General features: G+C 37.3%; 1 protein-coding gene across 2 annotated transcripts in view; it reads right to left on the reverse strand.

Annotated features, from left to right (window-relative positions):
* Nucleotides 1–2233: 2233 nt before the first annotated feature.
* LOC119787731 (lisH domain-containing protein ARMC9) overlaps nt 2234–26057 on the reverse strand; it is a 38002-nt gene continuing 14178 nt past the window's right edge. The window contains exons 9-26 of one of the 2 annotated variants that reach the window (XM_038291761.1): nt 25892–25990; nt 24693–24728; nt 23446–23480; nt 23249–23357; nt 22685–22777; nt 21536–21626; nt 20437–20560; nt 19403–19542; nt 18579–18655; nt 17680–17754; nt 15357–15447; nt 15183–15235; nt 14087–14185; nt 11684–11799; nt 10893–11059; nt 10340–10445; nt 5100–5284; nt 2234–2668 (exon numbers count right to left, since the gene is read on the reverse strand). In XM_038291761.1, the coding sequence (XP_038147689.1) occupies nt 2658–2668; nt 5100–5284; nt 10340–10445; nt 10893–11059; nt 11684–11799; nt 14087–14185; nt 15183–15235; nt 15357–15447; nt 17680–17754; nt 18579–18655; nt 19403–19542; nt 20437–20560; nt 21536–21626; nt 22685–22777; nt 23249–23357; nt 23446–23480; nt 24693–24728; nt 25892–25990 (1707 nt within the window). In that variant the 3' untranslated portion in view covers nt 2234–2657. The remainder of the gene's footprint in view (nt 2669–5099; nt 5285–10339; nt 10446–10892; nt 11060–11683; nt 11800–14086; nt 14186–15182; nt 15236–15356; nt 15448–17679; nt 17755–18578; nt 18656–19402; nt 19543–20436; nt 20561–21535; nt 21627–22684; nt 22778–23248; nt 23358–23445; nt 23481–24692; nt 24729–25891; nt 25991–26057) is intronic. The other variant, XM_038291762.1, reaches the window with a different exon arrangement.

A 26057-nucleotide genomic window follows, 5' to 3' on the forward strand; every position in this document is an offset into this window, starting at 1 on the left:
TAAATACTTTGGTGTTCAACTGGACACAAACTTAACTGGAGACAGCTGTGAAGCCGTCAGCAATAAGGAACAGATCAGACTGTATTTCCTAGGCTTCTTTCCTTTGGCGTTTGCAACAAGATGCTGCAGATCTTCTATCATTCTGTGATCAGAGTGGGATCTCTTCCTCCATCATTTGTTGAGGCATCAGAGCAAATTACTTAACAAACTCAACAAGCAAATAAAGGCCAGCGCTACTATGAACTCCTATTTCGCAAAGGATTGTTTATAAAGTTAAGAAGATTATAGACAACAGTGAGCATTCTCTTCAGAAGATTTTTAAACAACAAAAAAGTATAAAGTGTAAAACGCTTCTCACGCTCCAGGGCAAGGCAGACTGCTCGAGATGATCCTTCCTATGACTATTACCAAATGACAAATGAGCCATCCAGCTTTATTCAACATGTAATTTCCTTTTGGGATCAAAAAGTATTTTTGAATTGAATTTCAAATGACACAAAACCATTAACAACCCCTAATGTTAGGCCACCAGTGCAACATATAAAAGGAATAATATGGCATTGTTAAAGACAGAGGATAGGGCATCCGACTGTAATGACTAACAAGCCTTTTAGAGCTAATAATAATGAATATGTTTCCTTAGATGAGAGTTTAACATGGCTGTTATGATGGACAGAAGATGCACTCCTCTATGGAAAATTTGTAATTTCTATGCTCTTTGTCCAAAAAGAGGAAGAAATATATAACCCATATCAAATACATGCTATTCGGCAGAGGTTTTTCCAAATCTATCTGTGTGAAAGTGGCTTTTTAAAAAAAAATATTTCTTTAAGCACTATATGTTTTATTCTATCAGCTTTTATTGTCATTACACTGTCACAAGTACAGAGCAACAAAATGAACTCTCTGCATTTAACCCATCTACTAGGGGAGAAGAGGGCGGCCAATGTGCGGCGCCCCGGGAGCGGTGTGGCGTTAAAGGTCTTGCTCAGGAACCCAGTGTCAGTCCATGGCAGTGGGGCTTGAGGCGCAATGCAATATCTGTGTAGCCTGACGTAGTCCTACTCAATTCTAGTCAGCATATGAGTCTGATACTGCTCCATAGAGCTGTGATTATGGGGCGTGTTTCGAACGAACCAGGAAAAACAATGCCTCTGCACTCAATTGGATAGACCTACAACCAATAAGAGGAACGGAGTGCGTGACGGATGTTAAGCCAGGCACAGTTGTTGTCAACAAAAATCAAAGCGTGCAGTTGCACGCCTAGAATAAGAAGATGAGCCGTGATCGCGTTTCTCTGTTCCTCTTTTAAAATTAATTTGCTGTCGATATCTTCTAGAACAGACCTAATAGCAGAATCTACTCACCTCAACTCTCCGGCGGCAGCCATTGTTGTTGTCACCCATGCGTGCTTTGGTCACGTGGTTGATTACGTTACTGTTGATCATCTTTCCATCATCGTATAAAGCCCGCCCTGACAATTTGATTGGATCGCCAGATATTGTGCAAGCATACTCGCGCTACTAAGAAGCAATGCCAGACCGAACTTCCCGACCTCAAATGTTGTGGGCGGGACTAAGTTCGGAATGGTACCCAGGCTAATATCTGTGCAACATAAGTTACATTTATTGACAAGACAAATTCTTCCAACATCTCAAACTATATGAAATGTTTAGAAGTATCTGAAATTAACAAGAAACACAACAAACACAATCAAACCGATGGAGTCCTTAGTTTAATCAAAAGCACTGTAAAATTACATTACATCCAACATTTTGTACTGAATAGAATATATATACATTACTGTACATGTAAATAGTGCAGGTGTACAGAGCAAAATATGGTGAATTTAAAACAAACACAAATGTTCAAGTTTTTTTTCTCCAGATACATTATATCAAAATGTCAAAAACACAATTACAAACACTCAGCAATCACAAAAGTCAAAATGGGATTTTTTATTTTTTTTACTTTAAGAAAAAAGTACAATCAGCCTTTCATGTGGAAAGATACATTATATCATTGAAAAAAAAAATCATATGAAGTTTTTATTGCTGATTTGGACTCCATTTAGTTTTAATCAACGAGTCTAGATATATTAAACATCCTTTTTATATGATGTTAAATCTCAGACTTGGTCCAAGGCGGTCCATATATTATGATCAGTAAAAAAGTAAAAAACAAACAAACATGGGCATTAAAAAAACAACAAATGAACTAAAAATAAAACCCCATCTGGAAATGCTTTTCTAGGATCAAATCAAAAAGTAAACAATAATATCTTACAGGGATACTACTGAGCTGAACAGGAACTTAAAACTAACGTACTTCTTGGGTTGTTTAGACGAAAGACAAATATAGAAATTCTACAACTTCTCTGTTCACTGGGCTGCTTTGCTGGTGGCTGTGATTATTGTCTGAGTTCATATCAAGTAACCACAGCAGTGTGCTAAATCCAAAGAGGGGGGCTGTGGGGTTTAGAGCCACAATCCTACACATTGTTTCAAGCACACTCCACTTCCTCCTCTCTCTGCTGCCGCTGATCCTTACCCATTTCTGTTGGCCTGACCCCGATCGCAGCCTGGAGGATGATGTTACAGGAAGCTTGGACAGATAGTGCTTCCCCGATGGTGACAGCTCCCTCTTCACCTCCTCTTTTAGTGCCTGCCTGGAGAGGGAGTAAGAATAGGAAAGCTCGAACGAATAGGTGTTGGTTCAGTTCTATTTACCTCATTGGATTTAAAACCTGAAAAGTTTAAATATCAACAACTCAAAAGGGTTTTCATTGGACAAGATAATATACATATTGATGTACATTCTTTAAATCATATAAAATGAAAGGGTTAAGGTGTACACTGTCCTCTGCAACTTGTGGCAGCTAAACAAATGAATTTATTTATTACTGCTGTGGCACAGTCCAACACAGCAGAGAATGTTATTTAGTAGGTGAGGACATTTAGAAATTAGGTTAGTTTTGTTCTATATCACTGCCACTGACAAGAAGTACATCAATAAGATATTAAAAAGTACCTTAAGCATTTTTGAAAAATTCATAGAAAAAAAAAAAAGAAGCTTTTTTATCGTCTTATCACTGTGACCTTTATCATTGACTCATTATGATAAAAGGTAGAACTCTTCTGCACAATGTGTGAGGCAACAAAATCGGATGCCCTTACAGCAATTTTCACTGAGAACAGGACTGAACAATCCTAATTATTACTGATGCATTTCCTCTGGCTTATCTGTTTGCAGGCTAACAGGAGGCGAATCTGTCATCATGTCCAGTCAGCAGGGCCAACCTGTCTTAACTTGGATAATGCTCCCGGTATGAATAGACAACAGAGGCTCTCCTTCCTTGTTTGCACTGAGGTTTGCCCAGCAGCACATACGCCTCCTCCGTTTCTCCTTTGCCAATGAGCGTATCATCCATACAAAGCTAAGGTGTATGCTAAAGGTGGGCCGAAAGCAGATCTTTCTAGTGTGTGAGGTTTGATGTCCCAGACTTCCACAACCAGAACAGATGAGCAGAAAAGCTTCCTGAGAGCTTCAGCAGTCTTGTATGTCTGCTTACTTAGCTCAGCAATGATTACAGTAAGTGATTTTTCTCTTGAGGCAATAAGATGTCAGACACTTGCCAGACCTCAAAAGTGCAACACACCACTGGAGGATGTGGTGGCTTTGAGTGACCATTAGGTGCCATTACAGGCTTCATGGTAGGAGTCACCCGGCGGAAGAGCCGGAGGTAATCGTTTATAAAATGCAGTTAAGATGCTTGAGAGCAGGGAGAGATGCTATCGATGAGCTTAAGAGCACCAGATCCCCTCTGCTGTCACTCAACTTCTTTGTGTGAGATACGACATGGAAAGCCAATAATGCTGATTGGGCTGGACAGAGTATTGACTTTGCTCGTTTAACATTGAAATTAACCCAATTTGAAATTCCTATTTGCTGTTTCTAAAACATGTCGATGGTAGACAGTCACTGTGATGCTCTGATTACAGAATTTCCCTGAACTTATATATAAAAAAGCTTTTCTGAAACCAGAAGATTCAAATTTCAAATAGGTTCGATTACCAAGTAAACCCAAGTCTAATTACTATGAGAGAACTATGGCTCTACTTTCTTTAACATCAGTATTGTCACAGCCACATAACTGAAAAGTGCTGCAACAAAAGATCATGTATAAGCTTTCAAACAATATAATCCAAGATTTTGTTTCAGACTTTGAGTGAAAACTGTAACTGAAGACATAAAGGACTGGGAAAACAGAGGAAACTGGGGCAGTTTACCGTAATTTCTACGTTTGTTGTGCTAAAAAAGTAGCATTCAGGTAACAACTCTGTGAATTGCAGAGAGAAAAGTGTGAGGCTAAAAGGGGAGGGGGAAACAGTAAGAATGAGACTGGGTCAGGAAGCACAAACGTTTTGGTCTGAAAGAACAAAAGACCACATCTGAGGCAAAGCTTTTACTGCTCCTACCACACACACACAGAGCAATTCGAGCTTTCATTCCAATAAGAGTTCAGAGGTAAACCGGCATTTTGTAGGTCTACCTCGTTTTATTATGTGCTCAAGCAAAGACACCCCGTCGTAATTGTGTCTACAATCTGTATTTTAGGAGGTAACAGGAATAAAACCTTTCAAATGTGAAAACAGTTTTTTCAATCTTTCAAAGGTCAAAGAGCTTTTATTTTTAGATCATTTAACATGAACCACCTCCATATTTCTGAAAAAATTCTGTTGTTCATTGTGTTTTTGGTTTTCAAAGATTTCCCAAACATGTGTTTTTTGCTGAGATTAGTTTGCAAGCAATGTTTTCTAGAGACACATTTTCAACCCCAAAGTGTAAAATAATAGCAACAGAATTGGCCACAGACCAATACAGGGTGCTTACCTCTTTTTAACTAAGAGTAAAATCTATTTCTGGCCTTTTTTTTTTATTTACTTTTTTTGTTTCTAAAGGGATCATGACCCCAATCATGACTAAATGTCAGATTAAAGCAAGTCACAAGTTTGGTGGAGGTGTAAAAAAAAAACAACAAACCTAAATGCCAACACAGGCTGGTATGTTTCGATTTCTCACCAGTAACGTACGCTTACCTCCACTCCCCACTCTTCCTGTAGAGCTGGCAGTTCCAGGCCGGCTGCCCTGCTGGGGTTCTGACTTGGAAAACTGGGGGGCCAGGGCGAGTCCACGGTTCCGCTGAGCACTGCTTTGGTTAACCGGGGGATCTGGTGTGCGTGGGATCTTAGAGGAGCTCACAAATCCAAGGACATAACTGCCACTAATGGATGGACAAGAAGAGAAACTTAAAGCTTTGCATCCATGATAAACATATTGATAAAATACACTGTAAAAAATCTAAATCTAGATAAGTCGTTATTTCTTAAAAAGCTTTTGTTCTTGGATTGAGGAGGTAAAAGAGAAATTTTGCCAATGGAACAAGAAAATTTACATTTAAAATAAAACACAATTGCGTTGTCTTATTTCAAGCACATATTATCTAATTATCTTATTTTAAGAGTAAAAATACTCATTCCGCTGGCAAACTATCTAATTTACCTACTCAAATTAAGGTTAAATACACTTAATTGAAGAAATTTTTTCACTTATTCCTAGATCGTTTTTCCAGTGTATGATCCCTCAGATATATGGACGGCAAAAGATATATCATGAAATAAATAAATGTTCCATTACAAAAAATACATTTGCCATGAAATATATGTTAATGTATATTTTAAATTTATATTGACTCAAATATTAGATAAAATGTTAAACTATGAAATGCAAAATTAAATACTCAAATGTTCCATTAAATGCTTGATAATACATTTATAATGATGAAATTAATGTCATTTTAAAACTAAATTATCTTAAAAGCACTTTACTCAAAGTATGTATATTAATATCAAGTGAGTGACCTCTGGAGATATGCAGGTTTAGACTGTGGACAGATGGATCAATAACATCCCTATTTTTCAAAATAAGCAAAGAGCCAAATCACTGTAAATGATGAATAAATTATTTCCAAGGAATGAAGTCATGTCTATAGATTGTAAATTATTGGCTGCAGTTGTACATTGTGTTTCCAGTATTTATTTATTTTTTTTTAATATGACCGTATAATAGTACTGGAAACATGCTGATGGTCTTATGTCAAACACATTCTTCCATTACTGGGAAGAAGTTGTGTTAATATCGTTGTTGCATTTAAAATGGGGAAAGCTATTGTGTAATTGATGGTATTAGGCAGCTATTATAGAACTGGTTGCCAAATGGCCTCTTTTAATGTTTGTTTTATTTTCTCAAAGTATTCAGTATGATGATAAGATTGATGAAACTTTCCCTCCTGAGGCTAATTTGGTCTCCATCTCATAAGATAACTTTGTATTTATCAAGTAGGATAACAAGGATTTAGCAACATGTTCTGGAGTTCTCCGGATCCTGGGAAAGGATTTCACTACACAGAATTTCACTGCCCTTTTTGTTTTACTGGGCTTTTTGGAGTAGTTTGGGCCACTAATTCATTAGTTTTTTTTTTTATGCAGGTTGTTTGTGACATTCTGTTAAATCTGTTCATTCGGGACAAAGCTTTGGTTTGCATTGTTTGCTGTACAGAATGTGAGAAACAAACTGTTTCTGAACACCGTTCGTCTCAAATTGCTCAGCAATCAGGCCTCGCTTCCCCTTACAAGCTGGCTTTAAAGAAATTATACAACTGAATGAGTCAACACATAAGAATGGTTATAATTTTAAGTGGCTAACGTGTAGTTTTGTATGAAATAAAAAAAAGAAATAAATAAAATAAAATTATAGACCACAAGCAGAGAGCTAAGAAATAGTATTGTCCCCTTACATATTTGTTTTGCTTGTTTGGTCAAACAGATGCTTTAGATAATAACAACAATAGTAATAATAATAATAAAAAAACAAGATAAAATAATTATTATATAAAATAATTTCTTACCCAACCTAAAAGCATATAAAACAGTAACTTTTTCCCTTAATAAATAATGGAAAATCTTTGATTAACCACATTTTACAACTGAGTTCAATTTCACAGAAATATGTGTTAAATTACTATCTGATCTACAAAATCAGATATGCAGGCCAAAACATCTGAAAAAAAATGATGTCCCAATCTAAAGAAATTTCAGAAGAGATGAGGGGGGGGGGGGAGTTAATTATTAATCCGGGAAGGCTTACAAAGGACCCATTCACAGCTGGCAACAACATGTGTCCTAAGGGATATGGTCATGATCAGACAGGGCTAAAGACAGACCTGAATCCGCTAACAACACATTTAAAACAAGTCATCACTGTATACAAGACCAACTTTACACACATTCTTGCACTTGATGTGTAACTGAATCAATTTCAATCAATAGCTTAAAGGGTATTTTAAAACATAAGTATTTTCCCAATGAAAAAGAAACCTATAATCTACTTGTGTTCTTAGCCGGAAGGATGAAACTGCTTGTTCTTACTGGAAATGGAAAATGACCCTGCAGTAGGGGAAACCAACTACAATACAGTCAGGTGTATCCTTGTTTTCTTGCTTCTTTGATTGCTTCAGTGAAAACACACTCTTTTCCAGCCAACTTTGACATTTTTGGGGAACATTTAAGAACATATTGTATGTACATGCTACATCTCCAATGCTGGGGCACAAATCCCTATTTCCAGGGTCAGTTTCTGGTTTAGCTCAGAGATGCACCAAAAAAAAAAAAAAAAAAAAACCCTGTTATGCAGACGGACATCCTGCAACACATTGGCAGGTGTAAATAATCTGTGCTGTTATGTTCTGAGCGAACTTTAAGAAGGAAGGAACAAAGGAGTGCGTCAATATGGAGCCAGATCAACAGGAAAGGGGAGTACAGGGCCCTAAACTACTCTGGTCACCAGTACATTTGTTATTTTTAGTCTTATCGTAATAGATAGAATAAGTGAAGCAGATTAGAAAAGTCTAAACACTGCTGTTAGTTCTCTACTTCTAAGGGACAAAGATTAGTTTGGAAGCGACAATAAAAAAAAAAAGCCTCTGTTACGGCTAACTGTTTTTGCAACAAAACTATGAATGTCACCTATTTTACCACTGTGTTATCATTATTTCTTAAATATCAAAATATTTAGTCTATTAAGCCCCTGAAGATATGGCTCAAAAAAATGTCAGCATAATGAAAACCCATTTCTCTGCATCCGGTTACACAGCACTCTCCCATGGACCTTATCAGACAGTAGAGAAATGGCCTACATCCTGGGCTGAAATCCTACACCCTATCTAATAGATAGATTTCATGCAGGTTTCTACTCTCAAAAATCACACTGTCGCCACCATCCCTGATATGATCTGCTATAGCTGCTTGTTGTGGACAGTAATATTATCTCTGAACGTAGGTGGAGATGCAATTTATGCCATCTGCTCCGCAGCTACATAAAATAGGCACAGATGCAGCATTGATTGCTTCCCAACCTTGAAAGGGACCAATACGGTCAATAGCAAGAGGAAAAAAATGGAAACAGTCTTTTTCCAAAGACATGACCTAATCCAAGTTAAAACATCCATTTTAACAAGAAAGAGCCAAATGTGTTTATTGGCGCAGACACAATAGTAAAATGGTACCTTGGTTTGCCAAATTGCTGCGTTGCTAAGGTTCTATTCTCCCCAACCTGAATGCTTTTTTTTCAACTCGGCATAAAGGACTTGACATCCAGACTAATAAAGTTGGGTTGTTCTGTTAAGCCTAAGCCAGGTTGCATTGTGGAGGTGTTTTACATTCCATGGGCATGGGGGAAGGAGGGCTTCTTGGGACTCCTTTCTGCATATTGGAGTCAAGTTCCTCTAGGATTTAGAGGAGAGAAGGAGCATAGGAGGTGGAAGTGAATGGGTCCCTTTGTGGCTGCTGCTGGTTTAAACACTTGTCAGAGACGCAAACACATCAGCTTGGCAGTGCTGACTCACCCATTTAGTTCAGGACTGTTCCCAACCCTCTCTGCAGACAAACGCTTTTAGAAACATATGGCAAGGCGGACAGGGTGTCCTTCAAACCTCTGCTGCTTTGATTGATTGGGATCAACCCCTAACAGAAAGCACTACGTATCTATACAGATATGTATAGATTTATTTACACCTTAGGTAAAGATCTGTATGAACCTTGGAGGTAAAGGTTCCTTTCATTTCAATAGCATAGATCAGCATTGATCAGTTTATTTGGTATGCCATTGTTGCATTGTTTCCTGTTTTTTTTGTGAAGGAGAGAGAAGGACTATTATCATTAAGAGAAAAATCAAGTCTCTATATTCGCTGTTAAGCTTGTTTTTAACGTGAAAACAACTGACCATCTGGGGATCGAACCTAAATCTCCAAGAGGTCAAATAATTATCAGTTGAATTAACCAGAAAGCATGTTTGGCAAGAAGCTGGAGCTGTTCCAAGCAGGCCTTAGTGAATTAACTTTCATCAGTGCAGACAAAGTGCTTGGATGGTGTAAAATGAAAATACGTCATTTCTTTTTTGGGTCCCTGGTGTTACTTAACTGCAAATCTTTAAAGCTGAATTAAACAATCCAAGAATTTTATTCAATACTTTTTCCACATCTACTGCAGGTGTTCCAATGATTGTGGTGGGTGCTGTAATTATAATAAAGGCTTAAAAAATCTCAGACAAGGCGTTGGACATTAACACCCATCATCAAGTAAACTACATCCATACAATGAGTTTGTTTTTGCCTTTTAATATTTCTTATTGACACAGAAATGACAGTAAATAGAACTTTTTATTTCCAATATGAAACCAAAATCGCAGCTAATACAGATATTGACTAGATTTGATATCAGCATGAATCATACACACCTTTATTAATTAATGTGTACTGTAGAATATCAGAAAGGTGATTTTAATACAATACAGAACAATATTCAACAACAAAAGGTATGTACCAATGAGTTACAGAAACTTTAAGCAGAGGCAGAGTGCTTCCTTACAATATCGGTTATTTTAGACGCAGGTCGATATAATCCTAATCCTAATATTAGATTTTTGCCGAAAATCGGACTGATTTCCGATATTCATATCAGACCTTGACAACCCTAGTAAAAAAAATTAACTTTGTTGTGTTTCAACATTTGTCTGAATTCATGCCAGTCAATGTGAATACCAAAAAAGAAAGTTAGGATTAAAGCAGATAGATCAGATTAATTTGTTTTAGCACAAGCTGGGCAGTCTGAGGTTTGGGAGATTTAGAATGAGAAAAAAAATGCTGTTTTGATGCATCGTTACTTATAATGGATGGACATAGAACCCCTGAATCTGTATGGAGTCAACAGTGTGCATCATTTACCTGGGAGAGGGTCCATTGTGTTCCTCCTGGGACCTTTCTTTCCTTGCTTGATCTTCATACATCCCGTCTAGCTCAGAACTCTGGTAGAACTGTCCACATTCTGAGTCTGAATGATGAGAGACGGAAAACAGTGAGAGCTTCATGAAACCTTTATTGAAAAATCTGTCTTAAGTATTCTGGATATAACAACACAATCTGATGCTTGACAGCTCTTTTTTTCCTTTTCTCAATGAGAGAAAAAAAGCTAATTAGTCATTCGATGCTGGTCTTGCCGATCAATCTATCACTGGAGAAGTTCTGAGGAATCTGCTACAATTTCCTTGCCTGTAAGTGCCTTGTTTTCCCTAAAGGCACTGCGTATCACTTAAATACATCTGATACGTAGCAAAGATTATTTGAGAATTCATTCTTCCCTCAAAATACATAAGAAAGTTCTTTGAGGGACAGTGAGGTGATGCCACCAAATTCACACCATTCCCTGGAGTGGGAATGTTATTATAATGATAAAATAATTAGTAAATGATAGTAGAGCAAAAAGAAAGAATATACAAACCAACGCTGTGACGCAAAGAGTCGGCAGTGCTGGGCCGGCTGCCGGAACGAGTGGGAGGGCGAGAGTTGTATCGGGTAGGGATCAGGCTTCCTTCCTCGCTCTTCTGCCTGTGTAGGGGGTATTCCCTGTTCTGGCTACTCTCGCATTGAATGTTGGATCGATTTTCACTATGAATAACACAATTAAATAAGAAAGAAAGTCACACATTCTAGATTGTAAAGAAAATAAATAAGTGGATGTTTTAGTGACACAAAAACTAAACATTTTCTAGCCCTATAGCTTACTTAGATCCACTTTTCTATGTTTCTAAATAGCTCAATGAGTTCTAAAATCTAAGTAATATAAAATTCTGAAAAGAATAGAACAACATCCTGTTATGCCATGTTTTTGAGGCAATGTTGGTGTCTACAGTCAGGTTTTAAGACCAGAGACATGTTGACCTATTACAAAGCAATTCAGGCTTTAAAATGTTGTGCTTTGACCTACTTCCCCTCTTTCACTACTAGCAGAAGCTTTATTACCCTTGTAGTTGAATAAAATATTCAAAACAAAGAAACTATCCCACTGATAAGATTCCAAGATGATTGTGTCGTTGTAAACTGATCGGCCATCAGAGAAAAAGAAAAAAGAACCAGGGAGTCAGGTAAATTAACCAAATTATACACTTAAAATGGGAAACTATTTTAAAGATGTGTTGCTAAGGTTAAATAAAAGCTTTTCATATAAAAATAACTATAAAAGATGTAAAAGGCATTAAGAAAGCAGCCCTTGGCAGTAAGTACTGGACTTACCCAGTATTGGCGTTTCGATGAGAACTAGGGGTGACTGGCCGCTGTAAGGGTTCATCAACGCTTGGGTGTGGCAAAGGTGTTGAATTCCTCTTCACTTTCATCATGTTTGTCATGATCTACAGCATAAAAAATGACAGTATTAAGAGATGAGTTGTCGCTCAGTTTTATATTTAATCCTTGACCGTCAGTGAGTTTTATAATTGAAGTGCTTTTATGGAATAGAGTTTGTAGCCTTACTCCTTCATCCTGCAATGCACCATAATCTTTCAGGACATGTTTTTTTGACAGCAAAATAACCAACTTTCTTTTTCTCCAAACACTGTGTAAAGGTATTAAAGTAATAGGCTTGAGAATTTCACTGAGGCCAACATGGACATTTGCTTTCATTGGGAACCGGAGCTCTTATCGGAGTTAGAAACTCATGTTCCATCTAACATTCTCCATTTGATGCAGCCTAAAACAAATTTAAAACTCTTTCATTTCTAGGAACATATAAAACTGATGGATGCTGAATATCGGGGTCGGGGGGGATTTAGCATTAGGCAATACTAGGCAACTGCCTAGGGCCCCCAAGTTCCTGGGGGCCCCATAAAACTCTGTTTACATGTATAGTTAATACAACTAATCCTTATATTTCCTTGTGCACAGTAAATGTGTTTTTGGTAAAAAATTCATTTGCTAAAATGCCATCAGAACACTTATAATATTAAATGTGTCTTAATATGCAGTATCACCATATCTATCAACTTTTCAGACCCCTCTAGGACTTTTATTTCAAAAAAGCACCTAAGGGCCAAATCTAGCGACTTTTTTCTGCAAGTGGAAACTTTGGCAACAAGATATAAAAGCAGCGAACTCTGCTCTCCAGAGCAAGTAGATTGGTAACCCCGTCTCCTGCCCCCCTCTATTTTGTCTGCTTACATGATTTATGCAGCTATTATTTTATACAAATGAAAAATGGAGAACAGATAAGCAGATCATGGCTTGTCTGCAGTGAAAAGAAGGACTGGGTTATTTACTTTTGCCATTGCCTTCTTGGAAACACAGGAAGGAGCAATCGGCTAAATAAGCTTAGTGATTGGAAAAAGTTTTTCATTCCTTTTGAGACAGCATGAAAAGTCAGCTGAGTAAGAAAACATAGAGAGGAAAACAAGAAAAGGGACAAAACATAGAACAAATAATGTATGTCTATTCTATTAAAAGTTCTGTATCTGTATAAAGGGTCTGTTTTATGTGTTGTCTTCCCAATTCAGAGGGCCCCATGCCTGTTTTTGCCAAGAGCCCCAAATTTCCTATATCCGCCCCTACAAGGGATCCAATCATTTTAGAAGGATGTATGTTGAGACATTGTGGTGATGACTGAAAGAAATTAGTCCAACAACAATTTTTGTCAGAAAAAAAAGTTTTTTCCTTTTGGGAAAACAATCTTTGTAAAAATATTTTGAAATTTAAGAAATAGAAAGTTTTCATTTAAATGTATAGAGGACAAACTTTTATTTCCTGGTGGATCATCTAAATAAGTGGTCCTCTTAATTGTCAATTATTCTGGTGATATGTTTATGTAAGGCTGTCCTACGTGCTTGCCCCGTAAGCTATATTTTTCTGTGCATGCGCACTTTAAAGTGTATATATTTATAGTTAGCTACAGTTTCAGACAGTTCTCAGACAGTTAAAGCTCATCTTTCTCACTGTGTTTTTTTTTTTAAATGGCTGAGGGTCGTAAGACAAAATGTGTCTAAGAAGAGTATGAGAAGAAAAGAAAGGCCCCAGAAGAGGCAGATATATCCCAGAATGCTTTGCTTGGAGAGAATAACAAAGATGGCGCAGGCACTGAGCAGTGGAGGAGGAGTTATGTCACCAAGGGGAAACAAATGACCATCTGTCCGAACACTCAGTTAACAGAATTTGCTATAACGACCATTAAATGTAAAATGTTTATACATTTTTTTTACAATCATGGTACAATTACTGGGTCGCTCTGTCAGCTAAAGACACAATCTCTATATTCTGGCTAATGATTCGGTTTTTATTTTTTCCCCCCAGCTTTTATTGTCATTATACTGTCATAAGTACAGAGCAATAAATTAACTCTCTGCATTTAAACCATCCCCTTGGGGAGCAGTGGACTGCCATTGTGTGGCGCTCGGGGAAAACTGTTGGGTTAAGGGTCTTGCTCAGAGACCCAGAGTCTGTGGGAGAGGGGCTCGAACTCAGAACCTCAGGATTCCAAGCTCTATGCCCTAACCACTAGGTCGCCACTACCTTAATCGATTACTAAATTAGTTGATGATTATTTCAATAAACATTTAATCGCGATTTATCCGATTAATTGTTTCAGCCTTTAAAAAAACTTTTAAAACTGTGAATAATTGGCTTAGATTTTCTGAAGGACCATTTTCTTACCCCAAGATACTCGGTGGTGAGCAGAGACTCCCCAGACAGCTCTCGCTGTTGCGGCTGGAGGACTTCCTCTTTATCAAGTTCCATTTCCATTAAATCCTCCTGTAAAGATTTATAAGATAACAGCAGATGATACACAAACTGTCACTGAGAAGGGGGAAAATAAATTAACATAAATCACATAAGTGACCTCCACATGACTAGTTTACAGTTTAACACTGCTGTATTGGATTCTTTAGATGTGTAAAGAATTCTGGGGTTGAGGAGATTTTGTCACGCATCTATTACAAGTGGACCATAAGTCAGTCTGGTGGTGTTCTAAAACAGAACAGACCTATCACAGTGCTATAGGCAGGGCTTTACGCTCACGCCAGAATTACCCAAAGTGCATTGATGCCTTTCTGTAACCATAGCAGTTAAGATTGCAGCCACAATGGAACAAAGAGCCAAATAGGTCTTGTTCCAACCAGTTCCTGCCTTTTAAATTGGACACTACCTGCTCCTTTCCCAGATACACCCCGTCTACAGCACAAGTCAGTCAGTCTGGCCACGCTGGAGGACTGTGACCCCACCTCAATATGACTGATGCTAAAAGGGCAACACCTTCCTATTTGAAATATTGTTAATGTAGACCATAATAGTAAAGAAAGACATCATACACACTTCGCTTTGTTTTAAAAAAATATAAATATAAAAAACATAACCGGGGATGTCTGGGGGACAGTGATTCGCCTACATGTTATGAATGCTGGCGTACCTTAAAAAATACATTATGAACAGTTCAGGTTGTGCCTTCAACTCGTTGCCCATAGGAAGACGTTACTTGGCTATAACCTAACCGAATTTCTTCAGAACGGCTCCAAATGACACAAAACTCATATGGGTGAGTAGAACATTATGTAATAACGTAAAATCAAGGGCCCAATGTAAAAAAAAAAACGGCGTTCCCCTTTAAATTCAATAAAAAGAGTGATTTAATGCAAAGACCCCATATTTTTTTAGTTTTATTCTGCTTTCCTGTCCAGGCCTCTCTGAGAATATTGCATGAAGTCAAAAGATAAAATAAAAACTATTAAAAACAAAAAAAATCCTTCCTTACTTCATTGTCTTCCTCTTCTTCCTCGTCATCTGACTCTGGTCCCTCTTCACTGTCTATGTTCGAAACAGAAAATTATTCCAAACTTTTCTTCAATTGTTACAACAATAAAGCAAAAAAAAGAAACTTTGTATTTGATTTTTTTATGTAGAGCAAAAGAGAATCCAGCAAAATAACCTGAGTTTAGCTGCTTTATGATGAACTCAATCTGTCTGTTGAGGTCCGGGTTTTCCTCTTTGTTGTAACAGCGAAGAATCTCCTCTATGCTCTGAACATATTTACAGCAAGTCAAAAGGGAAAACAGTTCATCTGAGCTTTAGTAAAATCAAGTAAGCATTCAAAGAGAGTGAATATGAAGTAATAAATAGCTACGTTTTCACATTTGTGGAACCAATAGCTGTATTAAACATAATACATGGTGTATAACAGTGCTGAAATGTATGATATACTGTGGCATGCAAAAGTATTCATAGCCATTGAACTTTTTCACTTTCTGACACATCACAGTCTTATGTAAAAGAAAAACACAAAGTGAGACACATCTGTGGAGTAGAAGCAAATTTTACATGATTTAAAACATTATTATAGAATAAAAAAACTGATGCACAAAATTATTTAGCCCCCTTTTCTCTGAGTGTAACCAACTGGATTCATAAGTTGCCTGATGATTGCTAATGACTAAACAGAGTCCACCTGGGTGTTATCCAATCAAAATGCAAATACAGCTGCTCTGTGACAGCCTCAGAGGTCGGTTAAGAAAATATTGGAGATTAAACAACATCATGGAGTCACCAGGATATGTTTTTGAGAAGTTTAAAGCAGACTTATGCTAGAGAAAGGTTTCCCAGGCTTTGAGCATTTCAGGTAGCAGTGTTCAATGCTATCAGTCTGGCACAACTGTAAACCTACCAAGAATAGGTTGACCACCTCAACGTACAGGCTGAACAAGGAGAACTCTGATCATAGATGCAGCCAAGAGGCTCATGGCGACTCTGGATGAACTTCAACGATCAACCTCTAAGGTGGGGGAGTCTATGCACAGGAAAACTATTAGCTGTGTATCCCATAAATGTGGTCTTTATGGAAGAGCAGCAGAAGAGAGCCATTGTTGAAAGAAAACCGCAAGAAGTTTTCACACTGCCCGAAGTCAATGGCATGTACTTATATAGAGTTTGATCAAGTAAGACTCCAATAAGCTTTATACCAGCGGTCCCCAACCACCGGGCCATGGACCGGTCCGTCTGTCATTTTGTACCGGGCCGCACACAAAAATCAGAGTCTAAGTGATGTTTTATTTTAAAAAATATAAAAAAAAGTTGGGGTATTCCCTCCCAATACATCAGTTGGTGCATCTGTGCCTCTTGACACAGGTTAATTCAGATCAACACGCATCCTATCTATAACATCCCTATCTAGTGGGATTTTCTGCCGTTACAGAAACCAAAACAAAGCTACGGAGCAGACTGGACATCAGGAGCACACTTCGTGTGTCATTGTCTCCGATTACGCCTAGTTGGGACCGGCTTGTTTCGGAGCAAAAAGCTCAGGGCTCCCACTAATTCAACATAATGGTGAGTTTTATTTTCAAGCTGTGTGTATTTGATTTTATGCCAGTCGTATCATTTTACTTGATCGTATTTACCCCCCCACACACACACTTTAAAAGCCGGTCCGTGAAAATATTGTCTAACATATAATCGGTCCGTGGCACAAAAACGCTGCTTTATACTACATTCACAAATGCACTGATGGTGGAAAGCTACAGCTGCCCTGAGGTACACTGACAGAAGCAAGGCTGCACAGGCACTACTAGGCCCTCTGACCACCTTCAGCAGGCAATAAAGTGAAGTGCCAAAGGACACAACAACTGATACAAAGGGAGCTGGGGTTTCAACCGGCCACCCTTCCAATTGCAGGACGGTGCATGAGTCACGAATGGACCAGTCAAAGTCCAGACATATCCAGAATCCAGAGTACAAGATACGGAAACTGCTGTTGACAAAGGCTTTCCATCTAATCTGACTGAGCTTGAGCTACTTTGCAAAGAAGAATGGACCAAATAGAAGAGCAAAGCTGGTAGACACATGTTAAAGGTTAAAGTGTTGACTCAGAGGGACTGAATACTTTTGCACAATGCTCTTTTCAGTTTCTTATTTTGTAAAAAGAAAAAAAAAAGAAATCAATAATTTTCTGTTTCACAACTGTTACCACTTTGTGTTGGTATTTCACATCAAAGTTCGATAAAACATATTTATGGATGAAGTTGTAACGTGACAAAAAGTGTGAAAGTTAAAAGGGTATGAATATCTTTGCGAGCCACGGCATTACCTAAAATGGAAAAACTATATATTTTCATTTCCATAGTTTTTGAAGTCAAAAAGTTAACCACGCATCATCCACACTGTCCATGTATGAATGGAGGGGAGGAGACGGGCAATGAATAAAAAACAAAAACATGTTTGTTTTCTCCAACATGATGATGGCATTTCTGTCATCTCACCATCTCTTTAGCTTCCTGTCGCACTGAGGGAATACACAGGATACTGTACAGAGCTCCATTCACATATGGCCGGACCTGGGGGAGGCACAAGGACAAACAAATGAAACATCTTTCTGTGAGGTTTTCAATGGATTAGAGTTGGCATCTATGGGATGAAACTGAAAAAACATTCTATGTAGAATACAACTGATAAGTGGGAAACAAACAAGCTTTAAAGTGATTTTATCAAGATTCTGTTTAGTTAAGTGTAGTCAGGCCTGAGTTCTGCTATAAAGACAGGTTCAACGAACCCACTGTTAAAGAGGAGTATCTATTGATTTAAATGAAAGCCATAAAGCATCAGTTATGTGCTGCAATATAATGTGCTCTGTATACATTTTGCGAGCACCACCTGTGTCCATGTTGTTACATCCCCAAGTTGGATGTCTTTGTTTTTGCATTCAATTAACACCTTGCTCTGTTTTAGGCTCCACCTTTAAGAATGACTGTGAAGCAGTACTTCAGGGCCTCTGAGCCATTTGTCTGCCATACACCTCTGTGATCCTTGTAGAAGCTAATGGGCTGTTAAGTAGACCTGTTTGGATCTTTTTGTAGAGGAGAGCTGTCTATTTGTTTAACCCCAGTTTTCTCCTGTTTATGTGGTGGTTAGGTAGGTTATTTTGTAGGTTTTTATATTTTGGTTTCATATTGAGTTAGGTAAGTCCACTTTTCTTTTTTTCTTTAGGGTTGTTTTGTTTGTTATTTTGGCCTTGGCTCTCCCTGAAGCTTTTACCATAATTTATTCACAAGTAATGGCAGAATAAAACCTTTAAATGCCCTTTTGACTCCTTCATTCACTGTCTACATTTATGTTGGTCCCTTACATGCCCTAACAATGTGTTGACAGACGTGTAACTCACCTCATGGTTTTCATGTCCGAGGAGATCAGTCAAAACTTTGAGCACATGCTTGGCGTTCTCTGCACACTTCCTTTTTCCTACAGTCAATCAAAAGAGACATGTTGATTCTGGTGGATCTTGCACCAAATTATGTTTTAATGTGTTTTTCGAAGACTTTTTTTGATGGAGAACACAGAGAAGAAGTTAAAATGTACTAATCTCTGAATATGTTGGGTGAAAACCTATAAAACCATTTTACTGAAATATAAACTCTTATTTTAGCGGAAAACACTGAAGAAATAAAGTGATGTCACAATAATACACACTGACAGCTGCAGTTAAGAGACCCAAGACAACACTGTAACAGGAAATAAAGAAAGGTAATCGAAAAGATGGAAGGGAATAAACATTAGATTGACTTTTACCCGCTGGATAAAACTCAAGAGACAATGAATGGAAGCCAGACGCCTTTATAGTGAGAAGTAACAGTGGGCTCTATCAGGTGTTTTCCTGGGTACTGTTTTCAATTACTGCTTAAACCCCTGTACAGGTCATTTAAAGATTGACATCTGAACTGCAGCAGTGAGAACAAGAAAAGAAGAGTAGGAGTCGATTCAACAGAAAAAAAACACCAACATTTAGCTAAAATGACTTATTGTAAAATCGGTGCAGCATCATGTTTAGATACATGATGTTGCACCATGTAGTATAGTGTATTATTAGTGTATTATTCAGTTTTAGTCATAAGATGGGTTTATTTTTTTTAACATCTAAGTTGTTGGACAGGTGATGTTAAAAGAACATTAATGACTATCTGTTTCCTCACATGTTTTTGATTCTCTTACCTTTGGTCCTCAGACACAGGTTCATAAGCAGAGCTGCAGAATACTCCAGGGTGTAGTCACTGAGGCAGTCTGAGTCCTGCAGCTTATCCACGAGCCAGCCGATAAGATCATCTGCGATCATGGCCGTCTGCTGTCTCCTCCTAACAAGAGCACACAGAAAACTTCACCAATTCTCATAAGCAGATCCTAAACTCTAATCAAATCACATTTTGACCAGATTGATATTGACACCAAGATTATCTGTTTAATAGATTGAATGACGCCAGTTTGTTATTCCGCTACTGATTTTACACATTTCTTATTTTTATTTCTCCATATTTCTATTCAAGCTTTTATCAGCTAATATTAAAGATACTCGTTTATAAAGTTATTCAAAAGAAGAAAAAAAGTACCTTTTGTGTTGGCATCTTTCATTGTACCAGCAATACTTTTAACAGAAATAAAAGTTCAAAAACTCAAAAACAACTAGTAGAGCTTTATTTACCTCTAGAGGCAATAAATGGACATTGATATTTATTTGCAGTTCAAGCCATTTCAGTCTTACTGATCATACTTAACTCTGCTTTTTCTTTGCAGCACAAAAAGCAACCCAGAGGCTCAAAACATAATTGGTAGTTCAGGTTGATCCATCGATACTGGTTTCTACAATGAACTGTGAAGGGGAAATACTGGTCTGCTGAGCAGGTGTGTTATTGTAATATAAAACAAAAGAAAGGCAGTAGCAGCAGGGCTTTGCTTTACAGGGAACATGACAAACGTCAAGCCGAAATTTGCTTATATTTAAAGGAGAGAAATAACTTAAACAGCCTGAATGAGGATCATGATGAATGTTGTTATTTGCAAACTGTACAGGTGATTAAAGCGAGCCTTTAGACTATTTCTTTAGATAAAGTTATAAGAAGTAAATTGATCCATAATAGGGGTTTTTTGTTGCATGTTTATTGTGTAACAATGATCCAAAAGGTGTGGGTGATTACATCAAACCAGAACCTTTATTATGATGTAAGCTTTGCAGAAAGACTGCTAAAATATACCTAAGGCTGAGTTTCTGCAGGGCGACTAGTACATTTTCCCAAGTCAGCGAGTCTTTGTCTTCCTTTCTTAGCGCCTCTGTCAGAAGATGCAGAAGAATGGGAATTTGGGAGAGGTAAATCCGGCCTGCAATCATGAATAGAGCATGAATTAAAGAAAAAAAAAAAGTCAGATCTGTTTCCATATTTAAAGAAAAAATAAAATTCTACATATTTAATCATGTAATGTCGATAATAAAAATAGAAATAGCAGTGAAATTTAAGCTACCAGGTCTACATTCACACTGCAGGCAAATGTGATTTCTTTTTTTTTTGTCCATATTTGTTTCCATAATAGTAAGAATGGCCTAATTCAGACATTTTTGTCACCAAAAAAATCCAAACGCTGCCACTTTCATAAATAAACATGAAGTCTAACCATCATGTTGCTTTTAATATGACTTCCATGTTATCATCCAGGCTCTGACTACTCATTCATACAGATGCTACTGCACAAAAACTCATTTAAACAGTACTAAGCACTGTTTTTAACCTTCATCGGTTATGATCTGATCATAATATCGGCATAATATATAATTAGGGGTTTTAAACGTTCGGATTGGAATCTGATGGTAGCAATATTTGGGTAGGAAGCTGGAGAACCATGCAGAAAACAAACATCAGAATGCACCATAAAAGCCTGCAGTGTGATTGTAGTCTAAACCATACATTAAAAAATACTGGTGACAGTCATCAGCCATAATAATGAAATATTCAACCCAGAAATAAGTTTACAACCTAAATCCTCGGCTGTGACCAACAAGTTAATAATTTAGCTTGATCAATTATTTTACCTTTGTCTCACTGTAAATGTTTCAGGAATGTTAAACAAAAAAAAGTTTCCTTTTTAAACTTTCCTTGTTATAGAGACTCTGAACATTTACTGCAATTATTTTTAATAAACTGCCTTTCTCTGCTGTTTGCATTCTGTTGCAGAATATCATTAGTGGTTTCAGTTCTGCGGGGTTCAATCAATCCAAGTTTCCACAAGCAAGTTTAAAGAGGCTATGACTCACGTTACTAAGAAATAAGGAAGCAAAACCAATGGCAGTTAGGAACATACCCTCTGCCAGGGAAGCAAACGCATTGATGAGACGGGCCATGTACTGACGGACAACCTCGTTTGCTGATTTCATCAAATGCAGCACAGTTTTCTAAGAAACAGGAACAATAAAGAGCAGTTTGTGAGGCATAATAAGCTTGATGTTGGATGCAATAAAATTCTGTGCAGGAAGCATAGCTCAGCTGGATTTAAATTTTAGATGTTTTTTTATTTTCAAACATTTGCATTTATCTATAGGTTTAAAGGGTGAGTAAAGGTTTGCATGTGTCTGGTCACCTTTTGGCATTATTGTTCTTTTGTTTTCAGTTTCATTTACACACAAATAACATCACAAACTAGTACGGGGATCATGTGACCAAACATGAGGCGTATTCTAAATACTGCAGTCGTATGTTCTTAAAAAAACTAGAATTAAGTGGTTACTGGTTTAAATGGGGGCCGGTATAGTATAAGTGTTATTAGTTTATGACAAAATGACCATTTGAACCTTTTATTCGTCCTTTAAACACATCATCTGAGGTGTGTAAAAGGAGACAGAGAGAAATGAAACAAATAAACCACAAAAGATCTTCAAGAGATGCATGTAGCTGAACTTGGCTTTACAGTCGCACAAGTTAGGCTGTTTTACATGTTTTCTTCTTACTTGGTAAAGAGGGAAACTGTGAAACAAAATGGTCTCGGCCTCCGTAGTAAGGCATAACTTTGCAATAAAAGCCTTATCCTGGTTTAAAGCTCTCTGAAGTTGAGATAGCATAAAGCTAATTAAAAACGGACTCTGATAACCTCGCAGCTCCTATAAACAATGTTCTGAACACAGTGAATTGGGTTAAAATGAGAAAAGAAAAAAATATTCAGACGCAAGACATTGCATGTCTGAAGAGTAGAAATAAATTTCCGAGAACAAATTTGCAAAATTGCACAAAATTATATATATAAAAAAGAAAAATAGGAATGTCCTGCTCCCTAAAATAAGGTATTGGTTTGGTACGTTTGTTTTTAAGGAGCTATGCATACTAGATGCTTTCCTAACTCAGTCCCTGCAGAAATCAGGGTGTGGCTCTTAAGAAAAACAAATACATTTTTTTTTTGTAATCTTACACATTTTTTCCCCTCCACCATTTATGCATTCCTCTGAAATTGCCGGCCCACCTTCTTTGTACTGAAGCGCTCCAGCAGGTCGTTACTGATGTAGGCCTGCAGCACCGTGTCTCTCTGTTCACCAGGGAGTGAACGAGTGAGTCTCTGCGTGAACAGAATTCCAATTAGTCCTAAAAAAGTCTTCATGAATCATGCAGATATGATTAATCGTATGCTGTGGTTCTTTTAACCCTTGTTCAAACACTCATGTAACTCTTTGTAATGCTCAAAAAAAGCTCAAAGAACTCTTTGTAATGCTCAGTTGTAGTGCTTGATAAGATCAAAATAAATATGTATTTTGAGATAAGTGTTATAGAAATTGTACCAAGGGAACTTTTTAGCAGAGATATTGCTGTCTGCTCATGATCTACAGAAACTCATAAAAGCCAGACTAACTTAAAGGTTGATGTGACGGTAATATCTTAATTATACAATTCCTGCTCATAAAAAAAAATTGAATCATTTCATGAATAAAGGTTTACTAGCACAGCAAACTGCATCAATAACCCAGGGAAAATAAACATGCACTGACTGAAGTGGGACAAAGATATTCTGATTTCCTAAAACTCCTCCTACCCAGCGCAGGGCCTGCAGCAGGAGACACCTCAGTCTATCTGAGCCATCAACCAAGTCTTTCTTCAGCTTCTCATAGTCCAGAGAAGGCAGCATGGGAACCTCCTTTGGCCTTTCGATTAATGACAAATTAAACATCTTTTAAGCATTTTAGGATGTTACTAAAACAAACTGCCAAAAGAAATCTGAAAAACACTTACTGTGGTGCAATGGATGCCCGTAGCATAGAAGAAGCCTTAAACATGAACACAAAGAAACCAAATCCAATAAGCATATTTAAAGAATTTTTTTTCACAGCGTATCAATGATAATTTATTTTTTTTATTTAAGCTGTGCATTGAATATTCAAACTATTCCTGTGATCTTCATTTTCATAAACAAGGTTGCCAAGATCCCTTCAGCTACGATGTTAATGTTACTATAATACATGCATCCATCATGCTATAGTTAAACATGCTGAACAATGAAACAGACCGCCTCAAGCTCTTTGTTAATATTATTATCCATGCAGTTTATAACATTCAGGTAAAGGACCGTCACCAGACAGGTATCAGTTTAAATGTAAAAAAAAAAAAAAGGATGAAACTTAAGCTTTTGTATTGTATTGGTTGTAGAATTGCTGAAAAAAATTATATGTTAGTTCTACTAGTTTTTTGCACTTGGGTCTTCAAAAGAAATTGGACATATTAGAGGAATATTGAGGAATAGATTATCATACTTTTCCCAGTAAGACCTAATAGAAAACTAAAATAAATGACCAAAAAAATAAAGAATGACAGAATTTTTCATATTTCAAATGCAAATAAAATGAAATAAGATGAAATCCAGTAAAAAAAAAAAAAAAGTATAATTGCGTGAAAAAACAGAAAACTAAAACATAGTTCTTATATTACCATTGTTTAAAATCTTTTTAGTCACACATTTCAGGACACTTTATCTTTAACAGTATGCATTGTTCTCCTGTTCCAGCTGTGTCTTAATGTAGTTTGCTGTATCTACAACCTGTTTGTGTCAGAAATTCCCCTTGAGACGGCTACTCTTACCATTTTTATTCATTTATTATATGTTGTTCTGTTTGTTTACCTCAACCTCAACATAGAGGAAAAGCAGCTAGCTTTAACAGAAATTAATGGATGAAGGGCAGCTGAGCGGTTGACCCAAGAAACAAGTGGATGAAATAATGAGGTGTATTCTAAAAGACCATGGAGTCTGGCTTCAATACTGGGATAACAAATAAGGTACTTATTCAGACAAAGGGAGACAGATGCCTTCAAAATAGGGTGATTTAGTGGAAATAAGAAAAAAAAAGAATCAAGTAATAGCAACATGTTGATGGCGGCAGATAGATTTGATGACGTGAAGGGAAAGGGTACAGCATGGAACAAGCATGATTGGAGGTGGGGAGAGGAGGGAAAATGAGTGGGAAAGACGTAAAGATGAAACTTACATAGCCATCATCATAAGGACTCATAGAGTAATATCCCTTTGTGGAAAAAAAAGCATCACACACAAAGAAAACACACACAAAACAAAGTTTGTTCATTTAAAACCGTTCAAAACAAGATTTTTACAGGAGATATTCAACAGCACATCAAAGACTGATGACTGTAAGCGTCACTATGACGATACAGGTTTGATTTCATTGGTTTAAAATAGGGCTAAGCAGTCAATACCAGAGAGTACACCATGTGCTGAATCCGTTTTTTTATTTAATTAATGTAAAATGCACTTGGTCCATGTTGATAAACTGAAAATACATTAAGCACTTAAGATAGAATTGATTGTTAATGCACTACATAGTTTATTCCCTTCATATCTACATAATATGCTAATTAGCTATAAATGTGATATAAACTTCTTTAAAATGCAAAACAATAATGCAGAGTAAAGAACCATATCACCTCCATCTTTTTTTTTTCACATTTTGTTTTTTGGGCCTTCCTGTTCCTACTAAGAAATGCAAGTCAACTGAATTTGTCCATCAAGGACACACTAGATCTTGTGATCATCAACAGAAACTCACAATGAACCATGAAGAGCATCAGGACAAAGGCAATGTTTGTAATTAACACAGGGCAGTGAGCTCATGGGTTTTTTTATTTTTATTAAATGGTTCTAACAACCAAAGTTTCATAATATAGGCCGGCCTAGCAGTCTAGAATAAAACGGATCCAACACAGTGTCCTGAAAAAACAATAATATACTACTGGCAAAATTATACAATTCTTTAACTCTAGACCCCTGAGTTGTCTTATATCCTAGACCTGACAACTGCAGCAGACTACTATTTAAGATGTTTCTGCCGTCATAAACAGGCTCCTTCTGCACTTTTAATATGCAAAACTCCAAGGATCCAGGATCTAGGCCCTTGCTTCCAGGATATATCTCTCTGAATAGGTGCATGTCTTATTCCTGATGACGAAGTGTGCAAAGAGAGACAACTACCATATCAGTTTGTAATCTCTGAAAGTCTTCTTCAAACAATGTGTCAGGCTGACAAGCCCTGAGTGACGCGATTCCTGACAACTTTCGCCAGTTTTGCTTTTACAATGCTATCCTTTAAATCTTGCTCAGATCCGCTATGAAACAAGCTTAGCAGAGGAAAGGGGGATATGAATAATGGATATGAATGCATCTGGTGCTTACAGTGCCAGGCCTTGTGAAGTCTGTGCTCTGGGCAGCGCTTTGCCTCATCTGACTGCTGAACAGCCGATGAAACACGCTCTGCAAATATTCAGGGGATATCTGACGAAAAAAAAAGAAAAAAAGACAGAAGGTCTCTTTTACTTTAAAAGGTGCACATTGGAATATG

Source organism: Cyprinodon tularosa, unplaced genomic scaffold (assembly GCF_016077235.1).
Source record: "Cyprinodon tularosa strain WSP-4 unplaced genomic scaffold, ASM1607723v1 ctg30, whole genome shotgun sequence".
NCBI classification, from domain to species: Eukaryota; Metazoa; Chordata; class Actinopteri; order Cyprinodontiformes; family Cyprinodontidae; genus Cyprinodon; species Cyprinodon tularosa.